This window comes from Photinus pyralis, unplaced genomic scaffold (assembly GCF_008802855.1).
Source record: "Photinus pyralis isolate 1611_PpyrPB1 unplaced genomic scaffold, Ppyr1.3 Ppyr1.4_LG2, whole genome shotgun sequence".
In the NCBI taxonomy this organism is placed as follows: Eukaryota; Metazoa; Arthropoda; class Insecta; order Coleoptera; family Lampyridae; genus Photinus; species Photinus pyralis.
In genome coordinates, this window is record NW_022170403.1 from 23390071 (window position 1) to 23411524 (window position 21454).

At 36.0% G+C, this 21454-nt stretch overlaps 2 protein-coding genes and 1 long non-coding RNA gene across 3 annotated transcripts; 2 read left to right on the forward strand and 1 right to left on the reverse strand.

The window, feature by feature from the left end:
- Positions 1-2: 2 nt before the first annotated feature.
- LOC116164945 lies at positions 3-699 on the reverse strand. The gene is made up of 3 exons (XR_004144035.1): positions 539-699; positions 263-461; positions 3-204 (listed from the first exon to the last, which is right to left on the reverse strand). It is a non-coding gene; the product is annotated as an uncharacterized LOC116164945 (long non-coding RNA).
- A 4356-nt stretch (positions 700-5055) lies between these two features.
- LOC116164584 (M-phase inducer phosphatase-like) lies at positions 5056-6862 on the forward strand. The gene is made up of 2 exons (XM_031478776.1): positions 5056-5077; positions 5149-6862. The coding sequence occupies exon 2, from the start codon at positions 5197-5199 to the stop codon at positions 6292-6294; it is 1098 nt and encodes a 365-aa protein (XP_031334636.1). The 5' UTR covers positions 5056-5077; positions 5149-5196; the 3' UTR covers positions 6295-6862.
- An 8646-nt stretch (positions 6863-15508) lies between these two features.
- LOC116162613 (cytosol aminopeptidase-like) lies at positions 15509-17642 on the forward strand. The gene is made up of 3 exons (XM_031476258.1): positions 15509-15710; positions 15758-15870; positions 15920-17642. The coding sequence occupies exons 1-3, from the start codon at positions 15609-15611 to the stop codon at positions 17280-17282; spliced, it is 1578 nt and encodes a 525-aa protein (XP_031332118.1). The 5' UTR covers positions 15509-15608; the 3' UTR covers positions 17283-17642.
- The last annotated feature ends 3812 nt before the right edge of the window (positions 17643-21454 follow it).

Here is a 21454-nt window from a genome sequence, read left to right on the forward strand (position 1 = left end):
GATTATAGATGTAGGTAGTTTATTTAAAATGTATCTATCAATGCATAAATAAATAATTAGGTCGTTAGTATTATAAATTAACAATGATGTAAGTTGTTGAAGTGATTTCTATCCTTAAATGTAGGCCCCCAAGGGTTCTCTCTCCTTTTCTCCGCCATCTTCTTTTCTTGCTCTTTGCTTTGGATCGCTTGGAATCCCGTTTTTCTGTTAACGGAGAAGTTTGTTAAATAACTATCGGTGATTATTAAAGCTGATTATGTACCTGGCTGTGTTGTCCCAAGCGTGAGCATTATTGCAGCTCAAATTTCTCGTTTGTGAGGTTTCGTGTTCTTGAACCATTTCTTTTTGATTGCCTTCTTTTTTTCTAAGGGACGTGATGTATTTGCGTGAGAACTTTGAGTTCTAAGTGATTTCCTGCGTTTCCTTGACGACTGCCCTTCACACAAAGGTTTTTATCCAATCTGTAATGAAATATAATCAATATAGCAATGCACAAAAAGGTCCCATAAGTGACCAAAATAGAAAATTAGATATTTACCTGACTATTACAGTGCGAACCGACTCGTATGGTAAAATTTTACTTTTCATTGACACATAAGTGGAGAAAAATTGTATTTAGTTAAGATAGGATGTACCTATACAACCAGTGAAGCTAGACTGATAGTTTCACCACACCTGCAGGCCCCTTTTATTTAGCATTTCTAATGACGTCACTAACAAGAATTTTTTAGTTGTTTACTCGAGTTTGTGTCTGATTCCTAAGGTTAAACAATCAAAATTTCCCTGTCAAAATATACCGAAAGGGTTTTTCAGAGCGCGAATTATTATAAGAAAAATTTTTCAATTTCAAGAAATGATTTAAATTTTCTTGATTAGTCGCATATATACTTTTTTTACACGTTTTTCCAATACCATCACTCGCCAACCTCGTGATCTCAAATTAATTTATTGGAAATTGCTAATTATTTTAATTCTGCCGTACTTCCCTACTTCCGTTGTACGTCTGATAAGATATTCCACATTTTTATTCAGAAAAAAAGTCCATGTGGCTTATGCATTTCAAGTGTATAACTTGTTATTATAATGAATTATCTTTACCCATAGTTCTATGATACTCAAAGGTCAAGCAAAATGCCTATTTCATTTTGGACACATTACTATTACATTTTTCAAAAATGACCTAGGTATACCTATTTCGCACCAAAGAATCTTATGCAGTCTCCAACGGATTTTCAGTAATGAACCTTGTACGTTATCCAATATGAAGGCTATAGGCTAATATGCAAAAAGGTATTTGATGTTGAAAGGTTTTACGATTGTACCTATAGGTACCTACTAGAAAATCAATACTCGAGTGACATTTTGGAGACTATTTCTATTTCAGTTATTAAATGTAAATCTAGATTCGTTTACGCCTTTTAGCGCTACAAAGTAGTTTGTTTAAAATTTAATGGCGACTACCTTTCAGGCAAAGGTGTCCCTAATAGTCAGGTGTTCGGAAGACAATGCAGCAAAAGCAGTGTCATCAAATTGTTCATTGACATGGAGTAGGTATAATAAGTTATACCATAAGCTATTTATAACTGGACAAATACGCTAATGTATGCAGGTAAAAAAGATTAATTTATGTGAAGCTAATTTCAGGATAATGGCCGACCTTGATATACAACAATAAGTTGTTGATGCAGAGAAGCAAAAAAAATTGATTATCTGTATCTCATTAAATGCCGCCTACTTATATGTATGTAAGCTCTTCTGGATCGAATTGAGTAGGTACCCATTTGGTGTTTTCAAACCAGGATGTAGGTAGGTAATTGAACCCTACCAAACCAATTGGAATACTGAATTTTTAAAAAGGACAAACATTTCGACAAGAATTAAAACTCCTTATTTTCTTAGTTTTCCATACTAGAGGGTAGCGACTCATTTCATAACTTGGGTGTGAAGGTCGTTTTTTGACTAAATTGCAACATTAGTCCAACATTTGAAATTTACCGCGTAATTTTGGAATCAAAATGGCGGCCTAATTGTGCTACTTTTGTAGAGAGTAAGTTTAGGTTAGCTGATCGGGTTCCAAGCTCTATTATGTAAAACTCAAACAACTTGAAATAGATATATGATTCTAGGACGCAATAAGTACTACCCAACTTAGGATTCTACATACAAGTTACTTTTGAACCCAGTACAAGAAAGATATGTACCACCATAGACTAAAAATAATTAAGTACATGGTATCACAAAAATTACAACCTTTGGAATACACGAATCGTTATGTAAAGGTGAGTCTTTATACAACTTTTATAATTGTTGAGGGAGAGAAAGAGAGGCTATACCTTTACGTGCACTTTTGAACCGAGGGGAAGTTATACTTTTATGTGCACTAAAGATTTTTATTTTATTTTATTTTATTTTATTTTGCTTTTATTTATGAATGATTTGTGAATCTTGTAAACAATCTCAAATCAAGGAACAACGATGTTTGAAGTGCCCCAAAAATTACAGCTGTAGTACCTATTAGATGAATCGTGAGACGGGGGGAGATTATTACACTTTTATGTACACTTAAAAAGGGGCAGTAAACAAAATCAAGCAAGGAAACAAATGTACCTACTCGATGTATGTACCTACTCCAAAAGTTACAGCATATATACAATAAACGAATCGTTATATGCACAAGCGATTTTTTATTAAATAAATATAATTTTTGAAATGAGGGGAGATATTATACTTTTATGTGCACTTAAAGAGTACTTTGTGGACCTGTAAACAATATCAAACAATAAGGCAACAAAAATGTTTGAAGTAGGTATCACAAAAATTATTGCCCTCGCAATAGTCGAATCATTATAATAGAAGTGAGTTTTTTAATAAAGAAGATCTTTATAATCTTTGTAACTTTGGAACTAGTAGCCCAATCTTGGAACTGTTTGAAATTATGGATTCTACAGGCCACATTCTATAAGAAAATTTTTTTTCCGGGTCGATCTGAGACAATTTTTTGTTCGGGGCTCAAAAAAAGGCAGTGTATAACCTTCCTTTTTTACCAAAAATCGACTACACCAAAATTTCTCGGGAAAACACTTTTTCTTATTATTTTTGGTGCGTAGAATCCAAAACAATTCGTACTTTTTCGATCAGACTTCTCAATCAAAAGTTATAGACTAGAAACCAATTTCGCAAAAAAATTCAAAGGGCTGTAACTTTTGAACTAGTAGCCCAATCTTGGAACTGTTTGAAATTATGGATTCTACAGGCCACATTCTATAAGAAAATGTTTTTTCCGGGTCGATCAGAGACAATTTTTTTTTCGGGGCTCAAAAAAAGGCAGTGTATAACCTTCCTTTTTTACCAAAAATCGACTACACCAAAATTTCTCGGGAAAACATTTTTTCTTATTAATTTGGGTGCGTAGAATCCAAATCAATTCGTACTTTTTCGATCAGACTTCTCAATCAAAAGTTATAGACTAGAAACCAATTTCAAAAGAAAATTCAAAGGGCTGTAACTTTTGAACTAGTAACCCAATCTTGGAACTGTTTGAAATTATGGATTCTACAGGCCACATTCTATAAGAAAATTTTGTTTCCGGGTCGATCTGAGACAATTTTTTCTTCGGGGCTCAAAAAAAGGCAGTGTGTAACCTTCCTTTTTTACCAAAAATCGACTGCACCAAAATTTCACGGGAAAACACTTTTTCTTATTAATTTTGATGGGTAGAATCCAAAACAATTCGTACTTTTTCGATCAGACTTCTCAATCAAAAGTTATAGACTAGAAACCAATTTCGAAAGAAAATTCAAAGGGATGTATGTACTTTATAACGAAGAGGAGATATACTTTATTTATGTACATTTATACTTATTTATAATTAAGCATTAATAATATGGACGGAGAGAGATTACACTTTTATGTGCATTTAAAGGGGGGGGGGGAAGGGAAGCTTATCGATTCTGTAAACAACATCAAACAAAGATACAAAGATATTTAAAGTCCCACAAACACATTGCACTCGGTGGTTCATTTTAAAATGAAAACCCGATAGACAAACATAATCAAGATTTTGTTTGATTCGGATTCCTGGTGACTTAAAAGGCATATTTATTTATTTTATCTATGAACATAACCGATTGCCCCAATAACAATGTTCATGTATTAATTAAAAAGAAACTATTCGAAATTATAAGGAATATAAAAAAAAATATGTTAAGAGTATTAAAATAAAAAAAAGGGAAACAAAGAAAAAATAAAAAAAAATGCTGTGAACATTTTTTTTACAGTTCTTGAATATTGTCACACGATCTTGCAATCTGCCTTAGGGTCATATAAAAAATATCTATGGTGTTATTCCATAAATGCACACTATTATAAAGATGTAATGCTGCTAGCAATGCAGTGTTTTTACAATAATCTGTGTTGACGCGGGGCCGCGGGGGATATGAAATAAATTTCGAGTTCTTGATGATATAACATTTGGAACATAGAAGTTGATTGATTTCCGTCAAACAAGCGGAGGGCCATTTTTTACCCCAATGTAATACCTCCATTAGTATACTAAACGTGTCCATTAGTAACGTGTGGGCGGTAAAAATCGATTCCAGCTGCATACCCGCAACACAAGCAAATATCATACCTACTTAAAAATATTGTGGGGGCATAGCATGCCATTACTTTTTAAAAATCATTAGAACATTTCCCTACATTTATAAGAAAATTGGTTTGCGTTTTTCTTGATTTGAGGCAGTCATGTTACCACCTTACCTAATCCTAAAATGAGGCACCCTATCGCAAGCTCAATTATTTTTTTAAACAACCTCGAGGACAGCAAGTGAAAGGTCTAATGTATCTAGTTTCTAATTTCCCAACGTTACTCAGGTGTAGTGTGTCTGTGATCATTTTTTTAATGTTCTTATGACAAATGTAAATGCTGTTTTGCGCAACACTACCGCAAGTCTGGAAAAACTATAACTCCGCCACTGGATGGTATTGAAGACAAATGAACTACTTTTAGTGACTTGAGATACAGGCTGGTCTGACCACACCAAAAAGTTAGAGAAGCGCGGGAATCTTTAGCGAAAAGGTTGGAGTTGGGAGTAAAACTTTTGAAGAAGTTTCCCAAAGAAACTAATCATCTTTCGTTCTATATTTTAGTCTAAAACGTACAATTAAGTTGTGTACCTGTGCCATATTACTTATAGAATGGATCAAGTTTGGAGATTAAACAACAATAACAACTCTTATGTAGAAGAAGAAGACCCCCACAATTCAAATGTAGGCTCTTACGGCAGCTTAAGGCAGACTGAATCGTTAGATGTTTCGTTATTTGATTCCCCCGAAACGGAAGACGGCCGTAGTGAAATACGTTCGACCGATTCGGCCTACGGAACTAGCGAGGAACTACCTGCAAGAGAATGTACGTTTGACATACAAGTCGATAGCTCCCCATGGCCAAATTTAGACAATTCGTTTGATCAAGAAACGTTCAACTTATGCCTCAATGAACTATCACCGACGGTCGTGAAGTTGCCGATGGATTTTAATGAGTTGTTAACGAGCAGTGTAGATTCAAAAGCTTTAACTCCGACCCACTCTGATGTAGCGGTAACGCCCACCAGTAAGCAGTACGTGAAATTGAAGCAGTCGAAGCGGCCACGTTCCGACAACAATGCGGAAATTGAGAAAAATCCGAAGGTTAGAAACGTCACACCTTCTAATCCTGAAGACATCAAGAGTGCCTTACTGCGGTCGGTCACAGACGCAAATTTGATTGGAGACTTCAGTAAATCACACTACCTGCCCCTTATCTCCGGACAGCATCCTGATCTCAAAACTATATCGGTAACAACCATGTCACAACTACTTAAGGGTGACTTTTCTCATGATCTCACTTTTACAATTATCGACTGTCGTTATCCCTACGAATTTACGGGGGGTCACATTAGTGGTGCTATCAATTTATACACGCAAACTATGATTATTGAAAACCTATTAAATAAGACTGTCATAGATAAAGATAAACGATACGTTCTAATATTTCATTGCGAATTCTCTAGCTCACGTGCACCATCAATGTGCCGCTTTTTGCGCAATTTTGATAGAAAACTAAACGAAGAATCCTATCCAAATTTGTCCTACCCAGAAATGTACCTTTTGGAGGGCGGTTACAAAAATTTTTACACAAATTGCTCCAAATTATGCGTGCCCGAAGCTTACGTTCCTATGGATCATCCTGAACATATCCAAGCTCTTAGTTATTTTCGTGAACAAACCAAAATTAAATTTCAGCCTAAAATTTAATTAGCACGATTTAGTGGTTGAAAAGCTGCACGTGTGATAAAACAGTTATAAAACTGTTTGATAAGTGCAGAATGGCATGTGTTTTGAAAAATATATGCTCTCAATTGCTAAGTCTGGCAGTTGTGTTGTATCAATTACTTTGCCATACTAAATCGCCCACTTCCATCATTTGGATGGAGCAAATTTTTCTTTTTAAAGAGGCAAACGTTTATTTAGATTAAGTAATTGTAAGAGAAGAGTGCAATCATTGTAGCATGTATGGAGCAACAAAAATTTGGTCAGTTACGTATTTGCTTTTGTAATATTAGAAAGTTAAGTAGGTTTGGATCGCGTGCAATGGTTGTAATGTATTTATTCGAGACTATATCGAATGGATGTTATAATCCAAAACTTTTACATTCATTACAATGTATGATTATACATTTATCTATTTTTCAGTCAATTGGCTGTGCTATTTTATCAGTATTACAAATTATAGGGACACGAGTTGCAATTTATTTAATGTGCTTTGTTCCATAATACTGTAGTATTAAGTTCCTTTTATAAATTTCAGACTGAATATACTTAGTAGACGTAAATAAAATGAACTTTCTTGAACTGTGTAACTTATTTAAGAGAAAAAATCAATTTGTGTATTGCATATTGCCCACTTCCTCCGCTAACTCTGGCCCTGGATTTATATATGCTACTAACTCAGCAGGACACGTAAAGGGCGAGATCGTAACTTTTTGGTTTCTTCCATTTTTCGAATAATGCCTCTGCCAAATTTTCAATAAAATCATTAGCTTTAGGTAGACAACTGCTCCTATGCAGATGTGATGATAGATCAGACGGAGAGCAGCCACTGTAAGAGATAGCAACTGTGTCACTGGTTCCCAAACTCCTTTGCAGGCTACATCGCCTCTCAGACATCCATCTTCTGACAATAATATGGGCTCTTTCACGGTCTTGGTCCAGACAATATTGGTAAATTATGTTTTGAACTTTTATTGTACATTTCCTACTGAAATTCGCACGCCAGTTTTACATCGGAGCATGGTCCATATCAAAGTTAGAACTGCCGCATGCATCACAGGAATCAGGCATAGAAACAGAGGTTTCCTACAAGTACCTCTACCACATCTCGAAATTCAAAAGGTGACAAATCAGTGATCCTGCTTTCTTGGAACTATTGGGAACATAGATTTGTCTGTTTTTTCAACTCCACGTTGGCTTCATTTTGAAAATCATAGTGCCATGCTTCTATCATATTTGTTTCTTCCCCAAAAAATACAATATTAGTCCAGGAAATATATAATTTTAGGATGCAAAATTCCTAGTAGTTCTGGACATAGGCTTGTTTTATGTTTTCTGTGCCTATGAATCCGAATTTTCAACTTCCCACCAAAAATTCCCCCCACAACCCCCCAAATTTTGAAAAAATTTTTTTTTTAAATACCGTTATTTTGTGTATTTCAGAGAAAAACTATCTGGAAATTCGGAAAGTAGACAAAATTTGCGACAAAAAAGATCATATGATATTTTGATGTAGGGCGAATGAGTAGGGCGTTCGCGTCTTAGGTGCCGCACGCACGTCAGGACGATAACGTAGACTGTCTCATCCTTAATACCTACCTACAGCAATTGAAATGGTGATTATTGTCGGCAAAGATATAGGTTTATTAGTTCTATTAACTGTACTTGCTCAATACGCCAATATTTACTTCATGAAGCCCGAGAACGGCAAGTTTCACAACAGATCTACTCGCCCCTTTGGTCTTGAAGAAAGCACAGTGGCTACAAATATAGGTAGGTACTATTTTTACACGCTTTCAGCGGCTGTGACTTTACGTCTGTGATTTTTGGCCACAGTCCAGCTTTTCTAGATTCCGAAAACACGGAAGATTTGTCAGATTGGTCTTTTCCAAACTTCCTTTTTGGTCTTCCTTCAACGATGGATCAATCAATCTACTTTAAAAACGGGACTTTGAAACAAATTAAATCTTGTTCGCCATCAGCTGCGGTTAAACGGTAAAGAGTACCTAATTTAAACTTTTTTTTAATAATTTAATTTATTTTTAGTAATAAAAGTCTATATTTTTAAATATATGTGGATGTGTTCTTAATTCTGAACTTGTCTGAAAATAGGTGGGGAAAAGTTGGAGGTTGAGGGTTGACTTCCAGATGCTGAAAAATAAGAGAGATTATAGAAGGGAGGGGGAGCGAACAGGTGGGTAATGGCTTGTTAATTGAGTGAAGTGTTCTTGAACCGCCAATGAGCATACTTCAACGCACGCCAGCGCCCCCTACGTGCGTAGTACGCAAACCTGTTTTAGGGCGTGTTTGGTTGCATACTCTATTACATTTCAAATTTGTAGGTATTTTAATCGTGAAACCACAAAAAAACGATTTCTTAACATATTTTTTTCTTATTTTCAAGATTTGGGAGGGTTGCGGAGGGAATTTTTGATGAAAAGTTAAAAATTTGGATTCAGCAACCAAAAAAACATAAAGTAAGCCGATGTTCAGAACTACCATTAATATTGCAAGCTAAGGTCCTCATATGTTCTATATTGCCTGGACTATATGGTGATTGCTAATTCTGTTTTTACAACAGACGCTGAGCCATCATCAAAAGATTATTGATTGCAAGACCTCCATAGCACTTTAGCAGGCAAGGAAAATATGCAAGTATGTTTCATCATTACTTAAGGTAGGTACCTACCTAACATATTAGACCACCAAGTAATTTAGGTGGAAATTTTTCTCTTAAAATTGTATTTATACCGAGGGGTAAACCGCAACCCAAATTTTGTACACTGATTTCCTATAAATATTAGATTTCCTCTGAGTTCCTTCGAGTTCTTCAGAGTTCATTTGATTTCTTCGGAGTTTTCCTGATTTCCTCCGAGTTCCTCCAACTTCCACGGAATACCTCTGATTTCCTTGGAGTTCCCTCGATTTTCTTTTGGAGTTCCTGTGAGTTCCTCTGATTTTTTAAAGTTTTTTAATTATTTCATTGTTATTCCGTTGATTTAACAATTTCCTGGTAAGTAAAACCCGAGGTAAAAACATAAACAAATATAAAAGTGTCAAGTGTCAACTTAAAAAGTAATCGTAAACGATTTACATAAAGCGCATTTCCACTTGCATTCATTTCCCATTTGTAAGATGCAACTTCTTTTAAAATCGTAAAAATCCGGCCACAAATATGAAAGATAGCGTTGCACATGGGCAATCCATTTTTGACGTGCTACTTCAATTTCAGTTTATGAGAAGAATTTCATATCAATGCTTTTCTAAATAAGAAAGTTGGAACTGCGCATGCGCAAACCTAAATTTTAAAACTAATGTTAGATTTTCCTTTGTTCCAAGCGCCCAAGTATCAAATTTCGTTTAAATTCTTCCATAAATAAAAAAGTTGGCACTGCGCATGCGCAAAACCAAATTTTGAACTTGGCGTTTGATTTTCCTTTATTCGAAGTGCATATGTATCAAATTTCGTTTAAATTCTTCCATAAATAAAAAAGTTGGCACTGCGCATGCGCAAAACCAAATTTTGAAATTGGCGTTTGATTTTCCTTTATACCAAGTGCCTATGTATCAAATTTCGTTTAAATTCTTCCATAAATAAAAAAGTTGGCACTGCGCATGCGCAAAACCAAATTTTGAAATTGGCCGTTTGATTTTCCTTTATAGTGCCTATGTATCAAATTTCATTCAAATACTTTTATAAGTAAAAAAGTTTGCAATTCGGTTTATGGTCGAGATGCGAAAAGGGCACTGTGAATTTTGAATCGATTCGATTCAACTTTTGGCATTGCGTATTATATGGCTAAAGCTATGCCCATATTGAATTTCATGCAATTCAGTTCATCACTAACGGAGATGTAAAAGCGATCGAACATTTCTAAACAAAGTTATCGTTCACACGGACAGATAGATGGACAGACAGACAAAGGAACAGACGGAGAGACCAACCGGCAGGCGATAGATAGCAATGAAAAATTATAAACGATCTCTAGGATCGTTAATAAACGGCAAAAGGGTAAAATTATGGAACATGTAAAAAACGGTTTTTTGTTTTTTTACAATAACTTTTTTTGTAAGCGGTACAGAAAAATTCCTTCCTTGGTACAAGACTCGACACCATAACGAACCAAATAGCGAAAAAAGTAGAACAATAGCTCTTAAGATAAAGAACTATAGTAGCGTCGCAAAGTTAGCGGACGGACGGACGGATAAAGACACGACCTTAGACGAAACACTATTTTATATTTTAATAGACCTATTTGCAATGAGAAAAACTCATTATTAAATGAGAAAAATACCATAAACAAATAAAAAAATTAGTTAAGACCAAATTAAATAATAAAATGCAGCACGAGTTCCTTAGATTTCTTTAGAGTTCCCTTGATTTCCTCGGAGTTCCTGTGATTTCCTTGGAATTCCTCCTGAATACACATGGAATTCCTTGGATTTCTTAGCTTTCCTAGGAGTTCCTCCGGAATTCCTATGATTTCCCATAGATTTCCTCAAACGTGTACACTGATTTCCCATCGCGGTTTACCCCTCGATTTATACCTAATAGATTGTAAAAGGCTTCTTCAGTGCTATCCCTTCAATCTCAGACGAGGACTTTTAAGGAATTTTTATTTGTGGGCTTCTTAGTTTTTGAAACATTTTCAATTGAAAAGTTAAACTATTTATTTTATTTTATTATCAATGAACTACTCTCTCTAATAAAGACCTCTGCCTTGGTGAATAATACTTAATATTTTACAACTGATGAACTTCATCTTTTTCAAAATTATTCACAATCAAGATTGATTTTTTGGCTTCAGGGAAATATTAACCGATATGTCGCCTCCAAATTTATTTAGAGCATTCCGTCAATTTTTAAAACTTTCGAAGGATCTCGCGCCTAAGCAGAAGGGGTCGAATATTCCTGTGAAAGGTAGACAATAACGCCGGGATTTCTTAAAATGTTTTCAAATAATCTTTTTTTTAGGGGCAACGTCGAAGGCTGTTAGGGTGCCATATTTTGAAAAAGAAAAAAGGAAACAACTTTTCCTGGCTTAGATATTAACATTACGAACTTATAGCAATTTTGAAAATTGTTCCAACTTTATTTATAGAAAGTTATCTTGGAAAAACGACTTAAAAATTTACCTCGAGAGAGCGAAATTTGGGGATTGACTATAGGCAACTTTACATACTCCGTTCTGTATGTACTGTGTTGATGATGGGCAAAGTAGAGAAAGCATAAGAAGCATGGCTAGAGGACTACTCTTGATCATTGAATAATCTAATATTAGAATTTCTTACTGTTAATTCGCAGCTTTTATTTATTTATTATCCCTCTCTTGTTCTGGGCCCTCAACAGGCTTGTGCCGAATTACAGAGTGACCCGCATAATGCTTTTTAGAGGTGCCTCTGCAGAAGGTCTTAAGTTATTCTATACTACTCCAACTAGGAAAACTGCAAGAAAACCTAATTCGGAGTGGCCATCAGAATGCTCGAAACTGGTCTAAGGAAATTAGCATATGCCCTCTGCGCGGGTACCTACGTGTTTTATAGAAACCTGACCATGAATTCTTGTTTGCAGCAATTGAAGTAGGTATTTTTCACCATCCGCTAAATCCAACCCCATTTTAAACCTGATGGGTAGACAATGCGTTCTTGAAATAATTGACTCCCTGGCCATGGACTCCTCCTTCAATGCTAACCAGCCCTTTTAGTCCACTGTACTTTGAAGCAGATCCCTAGTGATATTGGTGGTTTCTTCAAATCATTTATTTGTTTCTAAATTTATTTCATCGAGTGGTCTAAGATTGGTGAAACTGGACAAGGGCTGAATCTAAAAATGTTAGGGTTATCACCCCCCCCCCCCCAACAAAACTCCCCAGTGTATGAAATTTTAAACCATGTAAAATGTAATTTGTGTGACCCGTTATCTCGAAATCCCGAAATTTTCAGGTTTTTGCTTCACTCATTTGAAACTTATAGCTCCGTCCCGGAAACCCTGTATAACTACGTACCTACTTATATATTATACCTATACTACCTGAATTGGGAGTACAAGAAGACCGAGGCGCCATAAAAGATTAGTCATCGGCGACAAGAAAGGAAAGCGGATGTGAACGTTTGTATTTACAGTGATAACGATGGGAGGCACTCTTTCCGGGAAATATGGCGTGTTTTGTTCGAGAATATTCTAGAATACTCGTTGGGAAGCGTTCGGAAACTTTCCAAAAATAGGGGCTAATGCGCTATATCTATATAAGCAAATCGAATTGTGTTTCAGTCGGTTCCAATTTTAACGCCGAAGTAGTAAATAGCTCGCGCTGTTATAAATTATGTGGTAAATAATATTTTATCTGTTATAACTCAATTCTTCTCAAGACTGTCATAAATTTATTGTTAATTAATTGTAAATAAATAAATACGTTACAGTACGCTTTTTCTATGTAATTGTACTTATTTTATTTTGTCTTGATAATTTCGTCAAAGTTGGATTATTATTATGACTATTAAAAATCTTTTGTCTCATATAGGGCACAGAATCCGTTAGGGCTTAGGGCGTTATTGACCATTAATACGCCCCTGGATCGGACGTGACGATTACAAACAAAAATTAAAAGTGTACTGATGGTAGGGGGAGGGGGTATAAGCTCCCTTTTTGTTTTTCGTAAATAACTTGTAAACAGAGACCCATATACAATTATATACTTTTTCGGGAATCAATATTCAATGAGATAAGGTGAAAGCATGCGAAAATCAAAATCCTCATCATCTTTTAAATCCAAAAACATCATCTTCAGGTTATAAGCCGGAGCCCTTTACATCCCCCCCCCCCCCCACTCGTTAGCTTAGCCACCATCCTCCAACTTCTTATCAGTAACAGCTTTTTTAATGCGTGTTTTTTTAGTACGAAAATGACCCATTTGTAAAAATAAAAAATTATTCAAAATCAGAAACATCCCAATTTCAGAAAATGATTTTTTATATTGTTTTTAAACAATAATAACTGAATTTGCGGGAAAAATTACTAAAAAAAAATTTTTTTTTCCCTATAAAATTTGCAATTCATAATCTCCTAGTTGAAAAGTTAACTTCGATAAACGTTAAAACGTTACATTTTCGAAAATTTAACGCAAGTTAAAGTTAACAGTTAATTGTTCAAATCTTATATGTATCCTACTTTGATTTCGAACAAATAGGTAAAAAAGACAAAAACAAATGGGGGTAATTGAATGTTTTTGATAAAGTACAAGTAGAATAAAAAATTAAACACATTTATTTGGCTCAAAAATACGTAATACCATAGACCAATTAATTGGTTAATTAGAAACAGTATAAATAATTATCATAACCAGCCGACTGCGGAAGGCATTGTTGATACTAAATTTTCAATTAGAAAAATTAACATTTTCACAACTCTCGCGAAATTTTAAATATACAGAGTGGCCCAGCGAGAAGTATACAGAGGGCTTTTAGGGTATTAAATTTGAAAATTCCGAAAAATCCTCGAACACGTCAATTTTGTATTCGAGGGGGACAACTTTTGGAATACAAATCACGAACCCAAGTCTTCACCCCTTTACGGAGGGAGTTTAACCCCTAAAATTTTAAATGGAGTCCTATGGCAAATGGCACATTATTTGAAAGCCAATTTAATCGTGTTTACTAATCTGCTTTGCTTTTTAAATTCTATTGATTCGTTCCGGAGATATTCGCATTTGAAATGGTTTTTTCCCCTGATTTCAGTCCTTTAGATTACTTCTTGTGGGGATATTTAAAGAATAAAGTTTATGCTACTCCGCCCGGAACATTACAAGGGTTGCGAGCACGTATAACCATAGTGGAAAAGAATCTCGGGAAGAATAGAATACACTATGGTATAACTCAACAATTTCGAGCGATTACCCCTGAAATCTTGCAACATCTACGGCAGCGTTTTGAAGCAAATCTTTATTATTGCATGGAAGCAGGCGGAAGGCAATTCGAGCATTTATTGAAATAAATGTTGTCTGTTTAAAGTTATTTGTTATTTTTTGCACAATTTAAACCTTTTTTAATACAAGGTGACTTAGATCGCATTTGTGTTGTTTTTTAGAAGAAACCATTTCAAATGCGAATATCTCAGAAACGAATCAATAGAATTTAAAAAGCAAAGCAGATTAGTAATCACGATTAAATTGGCTTTCAAATAATGTGCCATTTGCCATAGGATTCCATTTAAAATTTTAGGGGTTTAGCTCCCTACGTAGAGGGGTGAAGATTTGGGTTCGTGATTTGTATTCCAAAAGTTGTCCCCCTCGAATACAAAATTGACGTGTTCGAGGATTTTTCGGAATTTTCAAATTTAATACCCTAAAAGCCCTCTGTATACTTCTCGTTGGACCACTCTGTATAACAATTATTGTACAGGATCGCTAATAAATCTAGAGACGGTCGGTTATCGGGGAAAATATACAAGATGTGCAAGGGTGTATAGACTCGAAATACGATCTGTAAATCACCTAAAAAGACCTGTTGGGACCTAAAACGTGATTTAGTAATAATTTATTGATTACTTGACATGATCTATGGTACCTACTGACACAATTGCATAGCAAGTTTATTATAAACAAACTCAAATATTTTGTTAATAAAAAAAATAACAAATAATAGAGTCTAGCAAAAATGTATTCACACAGCATTTCTGAAGTGAAAAAAAATCTGCCAAATTCTTGACAGAACAGCTTCCTAACTCAAAGTAAAAATCGCGCTTTCCGAAGAGTGTCTTCAAAAAATGGTAAGTGTAAGGAAGAAACGTTTCCCACGAAAGTTTATTATTTTGCGATATAATAAAAATTATAGGTTAGTAGATGGATCAAGGTAGACATTTTTCCAAATAAATCGAAGGTCTACAATGTATCGTTTGAGAACAAACTTGTATCCTTGAATTTTTTCCCAGGAACTACACCATATAGAAAGATAGAGCTTTTGGTTTTACATAATCCTTTGCTCCTGCCCTTTCTGACTTTATAAAAATAGTTTCAAGATTCCTACGCCGCGCGAAATACGCGTTTTCGAATCGAAATTTAAGCAAAAACAGAAGCGCCTGTCCTGAAGATTTTCCCAACACTGATTGTGACACCAGCGAGATATTACTCAAAGCCATTAAGTACACACAAATTAATTGAGAAAATCGAACCTACCAAGGTTTTTCATGATAAACATATGATCGTGGGTTACCTAGTCAACCAAAAATAGTTTGCAAATTTTTTTTTATAAATTTGTTGTCAAACCCTTAATTTCTAAATTTAAAATTTGCTGTACTCACTGTAATGCGGTATTTGTTAAACAACACACTACACAGAGTCTTACGCGCCAAGAAAATAACAAATTATGAAAGAAGCTTTTCAACGGATCACGATGTGACCGAAAAGGTATTAAGTGAGTTCGAGCTGTATTTATTGCAACTTGTGAATTATAGAAAGGTTTAATTTTGGGTGTATATGAGGGTGAAAATAACGAACTGAGTTTAACAACGTCCGGAAAGAAATTTGACGAGCATTTATCTGGGAAACTCTTGGAATATGTAAAGGGGTAAGTGCACAGTGGGTCAGGGCTATTATAGAGCTGCAATATCTTTCAGAGCACGAGAGGAAATTGTTGACCGAAGATTGAAAGTCTTCAATAACATAAACAAAGACTTTTGGTCAATTGCGGTCGTTAATGTTGGAAAGGAGAATGCCGGCTATAATCAACTGGAAGTAATCGATCAGGGATTAGAAAACGTAAGGCTCGGTGCGGGGATTGGTGCGCGAAAGTTAACGCAGCAAGGGGTTAAACGGATACTGGTGGAGAGTTTTGGAAAGCCGGAGCAAGCGGCGGAAGGTGCGGCGTTGGCGGTTTGGAGGTATCAGGAGAATAGAAGCAAAGAACATTGGAGGGCGATTCCATCTTTGGAATTATTTGACAGCTCGGATGCGGACACATGGCAGAGGGGCCTTTTTAAAGCGGAATCCCAAAATTTAGCTCGTCGACTGTGCGATACGCCTGCAAATCAAATGACTCCCTTGCACTTTGCGCAGGAGACCGTTAACGAGTTATGTCCGTGCGGTATTAAGGTGGAAGTGCGAGACAAAGAGTGGATAGAGTCGAAGCGAATGTTCGGGTTTTTGGCAGTTGCGCGTGGTTCTTGTGAGCCTCCGATATTTTTGGATATTCATTATTGCGGTGGCCCCCCAGAACAGAAACCAATCCTACTTGTAGGCAAAGGAATTACGTACGACAGCGGAGGACTGTGCCTGAAACCTTGCGCTAATATGTCAACTCATCGTGCCGATGTATGCGGAGCTGCGTGTGTCATTGCGGCAATTCGCGCCGCTAATGCGCTTAGTTTACCTCTTAACATTAACGCTGTGATTCCCTTATGCGAGAATATGCCAAGTGGAATGGCCATGAAATGCGGCGACATAGTGACCGGATTAAATGGAAAAACGATTAAAATTCAGGCGACCAATCAGGAAGGTCGTTTGCTTTTGGCAGATGGATTAGTATATGGTCAGCAAACGCATAAACCGAGGTTGATCATCGACGTTACGTCTATGACCGAGGGGACCACAAAATCGCTAGGATCAGGAGCTACCGCAGTGTTCTGTAACTCTCAAACCATGTGGGGCCAACTTGAAAAAGCGAGCGTTATCACCGGTGATCGAGTTTGGCGAATGCCTCTGTGGAAGTACTTCACGCACCAAGTCACCAGGTTTCCATCGCACGATGTTGATAACAAAGGTCACGGCGACGGCGCTCCTTGCCTTGCAGCGGCATTTCTCAATGAATTTATTTCCTGCGTTGATTGGATTCACATGGATATAACAGGAGTTGGAATGAAATGCGAGGACAAGCTATTAACTTATTTAACAAAAGGAAGAATGACTGGTCGTCCCACAAGGACCCTTATCCAACTACTATATCAACTTGCATGTCCATCGTCTGATTCTAAAGCGTGTTAAAACGAGTGCTCGTTCTGGTACCTATCGCGTTTGCTACATTTAAATTTTTGGAAATCACAGTGTTTGGCACTTACAAATTATTAGTGGGAATTGCAATTATTTAGGGTTCAAGTTTAATTTGCAAGAATTCATGGGGTATTAGCGACTAATAAAACTTTGACAGATTGGTCATCTGCCGGCTTTAATTATTTTTTAAAGCGATTCCTCTCTTCGTCTTCATAATAACTTTTAAAGATCATTGTGAAAACTTTTCCATTACCTACCTACATACATTATCAGTGACTGTAACTGTAATATATGAATTTTATAATAAAAAGTAGTTGGAATGTAAGAATACTTACAGACACCTACCCACCTATATACTTGACAATTTATTGCAAAGAATTGGCTGATGCAATTTCTGGTTCTATCTACATCATTCCAATCAACCAGTCAATTTATAACATCCACCAGTACAGTATTTCAATACCAGCTGGGTGTTATGGCCTTTTAAGAATTTCACATTGACTTGATATAGGAAAGTTAATTTTTAGTAAAAAAAATGCGATAATGTTATATAGGCCTTTTGGAAACCAGTGACGGAGGAACATCATCTACAAATTTAGTTTCATTGTAGGTACTTTATTTGTTTCGCAAACGCTGTGTAGCATGAATCACTTTTTAGCACACTTTCCCAACGAGGAAGGTGCTATTATACGCAATTTTTCCGTTTTTTTTTTTCTATTAGTAGCATGACTCATTAAAATTTTGAACTTAGATGTGGAATGGTACATAGGTACAGTTCAGCAATGTTCAACGAGAAGTTCTCTGCGGCCTGCACGTACAAACAAAACGATTTACAAAAAGCGCTTTTCCACGGTCTTTCTCTGAAAAAATTGGTTACTCCAGCCGAATGCGTTCAACCACTCAATCAAAAAAATCCGGCCACAAAGAATCAAAATTTCGTTCCTTGGTGCAAGCCTCGACACCATAACGAACCAAATAGAGAACAAATTCAAACAGTAGGTATCTCTTAAGATAAAGGTTTAGTATCGACAAGGCCGTAGAGACCGACCGACGGACGGACAAAGCTGCCACAATAGCGCATTTTTTTTTTAATAATGCGCTTAAAAAAAGCAGGTCGATGCCAAATGTCGTTAGAATATGATTTGTAGAAAATAGTCCAGTCAAATATATTAGACGTAAAAATGCTAAATGGTTACAAAAGGTCCGGTAGAAGATTTTGTTTTTCAAACTTGTTTAAATAGTAAAGAGAGAGAAAAATCCAAGTTTGCCAATGTGACTGACGTCGGGAGAAATATCTGTGGTCAAAAATCTGCAAGAATTTCTGACTTTTTTCGTTTTTTTTATTTAACTCACCAACGGTAATACTTAGGTAAAATCATCCATTATTAAAAACTGTAGTGTATAAAAGTACCTTCAATTTGGTATTTTATTTGGCCCCCTAACATGTATAGTTTAGGAGATACACTAATTTAAAGTTTCGTGCTTATAGTAATTTTTAAAAATAACATTTTTAGCGCATTTTTTAAGAATTAAAAGAAATGTGGGACCACTCAGATTTTGAATGTACCTATATGCGTCTAGTGACGTCATGTCAAAATTTTGAGAATGGTGGAGGGAGAGGGGGTAAATACACGTTCTATCCTTCATGGTATTCTAATGAAAGGTCTCATCGACTGCGTGACTCCGTCACTGGGTGACCGGCGGGATGGGGGTATTATCTTCCATGGTATTCTAATTAAAAGGGAAAAAGTAACTGTTTTCTACCAGTTCCCGCCTTTCATTCTAACCCCTTATCAAAGGTGGGGGGGGGGGTTAAGGAGGGACTTGTTTTATCCTTCATGGTACTCTAATGAAAGGAATTACCTTTTACCAATCATAGACTTCCTCCTCGGCCCATTATCGTGATCGCTTATAATTACTTATATCTCAAGAGCGGATATTGTCTGGAAATGGTACTCACAAAAGGCGATTGGGACGTCTGGAAGAAATATATCTTTTGGTGATGGCATAATTTATGAGCGAAACGGTTTGTCGAAGGAGAGTACACACAAAGGCAAAATGAATCCTCTGAACGAGACATACCTTAGTACGTCGATGCATGGCTAGAATGGGGAAAATACTACACTTTTTGATTGGAATATGCCACTTTCTGTGGTAACAGTTAATACCAAAAGGCAACTTTTGAGATGGGAGCCACTCGAAAATCCGTGCAGGAAACCAAAATGGTGGCCGTCAAAATGGCGTCATTAGCCGCAATATATTTTTTTGTATCTCTGCTCCTAATAACGGGTGTCCCAAAATTAACGCAAGATTTGAATTTGCCGCCATTTGTGCGGTGAAGTGTTGGCAACCCTGAAAAAAAGCAATTTGACAGCTAACAGTATAGGGTTATTAAAAATGGAGCGTTACACGATAGAACAACGTGTCTTCATTATTAAAGAATATTTCAAAAATAGTGAAAGCTTGGCGGCTGCAGTTCGAAAATTTCATACAAAATATGGTCGGAATAGTGTTCACATTCGAACGGCTTGTTTTTGGACGACCAGTGTGTTTGGCGTCTCCAACGGATCCAGTCTCCATGAATTTTTCAATTAATCTCTTCACAGTTGACGAAGTTAAAACACTATTCCGACCATATTTTGTATGAAATTTTCGAACTGCAGCCGCCAAGCTTTCACTATTTTTGAAATATTCTTTAATAATGAAGACACGTTGTTCTATCGTGTAACGCTCCATTTTTAATAACCCTATACTGTTAGCTGTCAAATTGCTTTTTTTTCAGGGTTGCCAACACTTCACCGCACAAATGGCGGCAAATTCAAATCTTGCGTTAATTTTGGGACACCCGTTATTACCATCTCCCAACAACCTTTATTTTTTATAATTAAAGAAAATTGAATCTCAAGAGTCCAGCTGGGTTCCGAAACGCTGGAAAATCTTGGCAATGACTTATCAAAATCTTGAAGTTCCGTAAATACGCAAATCAAATGAAACAACACTATTAAATTTTTACTTATACTGGAAATGACCATCGGTTCCGGAAATAAGAGAAATTTTCTTTGAACAAACAAAAACAAACTTTATCTGGATTTACTTTTACTAAAATTTAAATTGACACATAATTTTCTGATATAGCATACAAAATATAAATCTCCATTTTAACAAATTATCGCAACACATTGAAATACAAAAAGTACAATAAACATGAAGGCTAACAGTGCCGTATTGAAACATTTTGCCCCGTTACAAACGGTCGAATTCAAAACAATTGAGATTTATTGAAAAAAAATGTATAAAAATTGGCGACCGTCCACCGCATTGCTTCCGAACGATGCAGATAAAAAACAAAATGTAGATGATTTCTCTAAAAATGCAGTTTGTCGTAGTTGTCAAAACTGTTCTAGATGCTATTATAGTGCGATTACCAGTAGAATTTATATCAAGAAAGATTAGCCGGGTTGCGAACAGCATTTTCCGTTATGTTAGACGGCCATTTTTCCTTATAATAGAAGTTTATAAGTATAAAACATTTTTATAGCAAAGTTAAGTTGCGGTGTGTGCTGGGCGTGTTCAATTTTGCTTATAAGTTTGAAAGAGTCTTAACCTCACTTTTATTTTACATTGTGTTAAAATGTCCAAAGTTCACTACTATGCTCTTAGACAAAAAGAAAAGAACTACCGCCAACATATACACTGCACAATTGTAGGTTAGCAGGAAAATGTTATTTATGAGTGATTACGTACTGCGCAGTGACACATTATAAGAACTTCATTTTCATTGGTTCCGCTATTTATAAATATTAAAAAAAAACACATTCGGCATTGCCTTTTTGAATTTCTATACCTATCCGTTGGTAAATAAACTAGGTTGAGCGGGACTCTCCTGTTTTTTGCCTGAGTCTTTTACCAATTGCCGCTGTCATCATTTTGGCTTCATTTCCCCACGGACCCATGGTTTCTACAGCGAATCCGTTAAAAATAAATGTAGGTTCTAAAGCAGCGTAAGTATTTTTCTTTCTGCGTTCAGCTAAAGCGGCTGCAGAACCTGCTTTCTTCACCGAGGAGAAGAGATATGAAGGACATAAGGTATCAACACAAGTAAAGTCCCATGCCAGACATCGTCCTTCCATCCAAGGTGTTATAAAGTTCTCCCATCGTAAAAGATG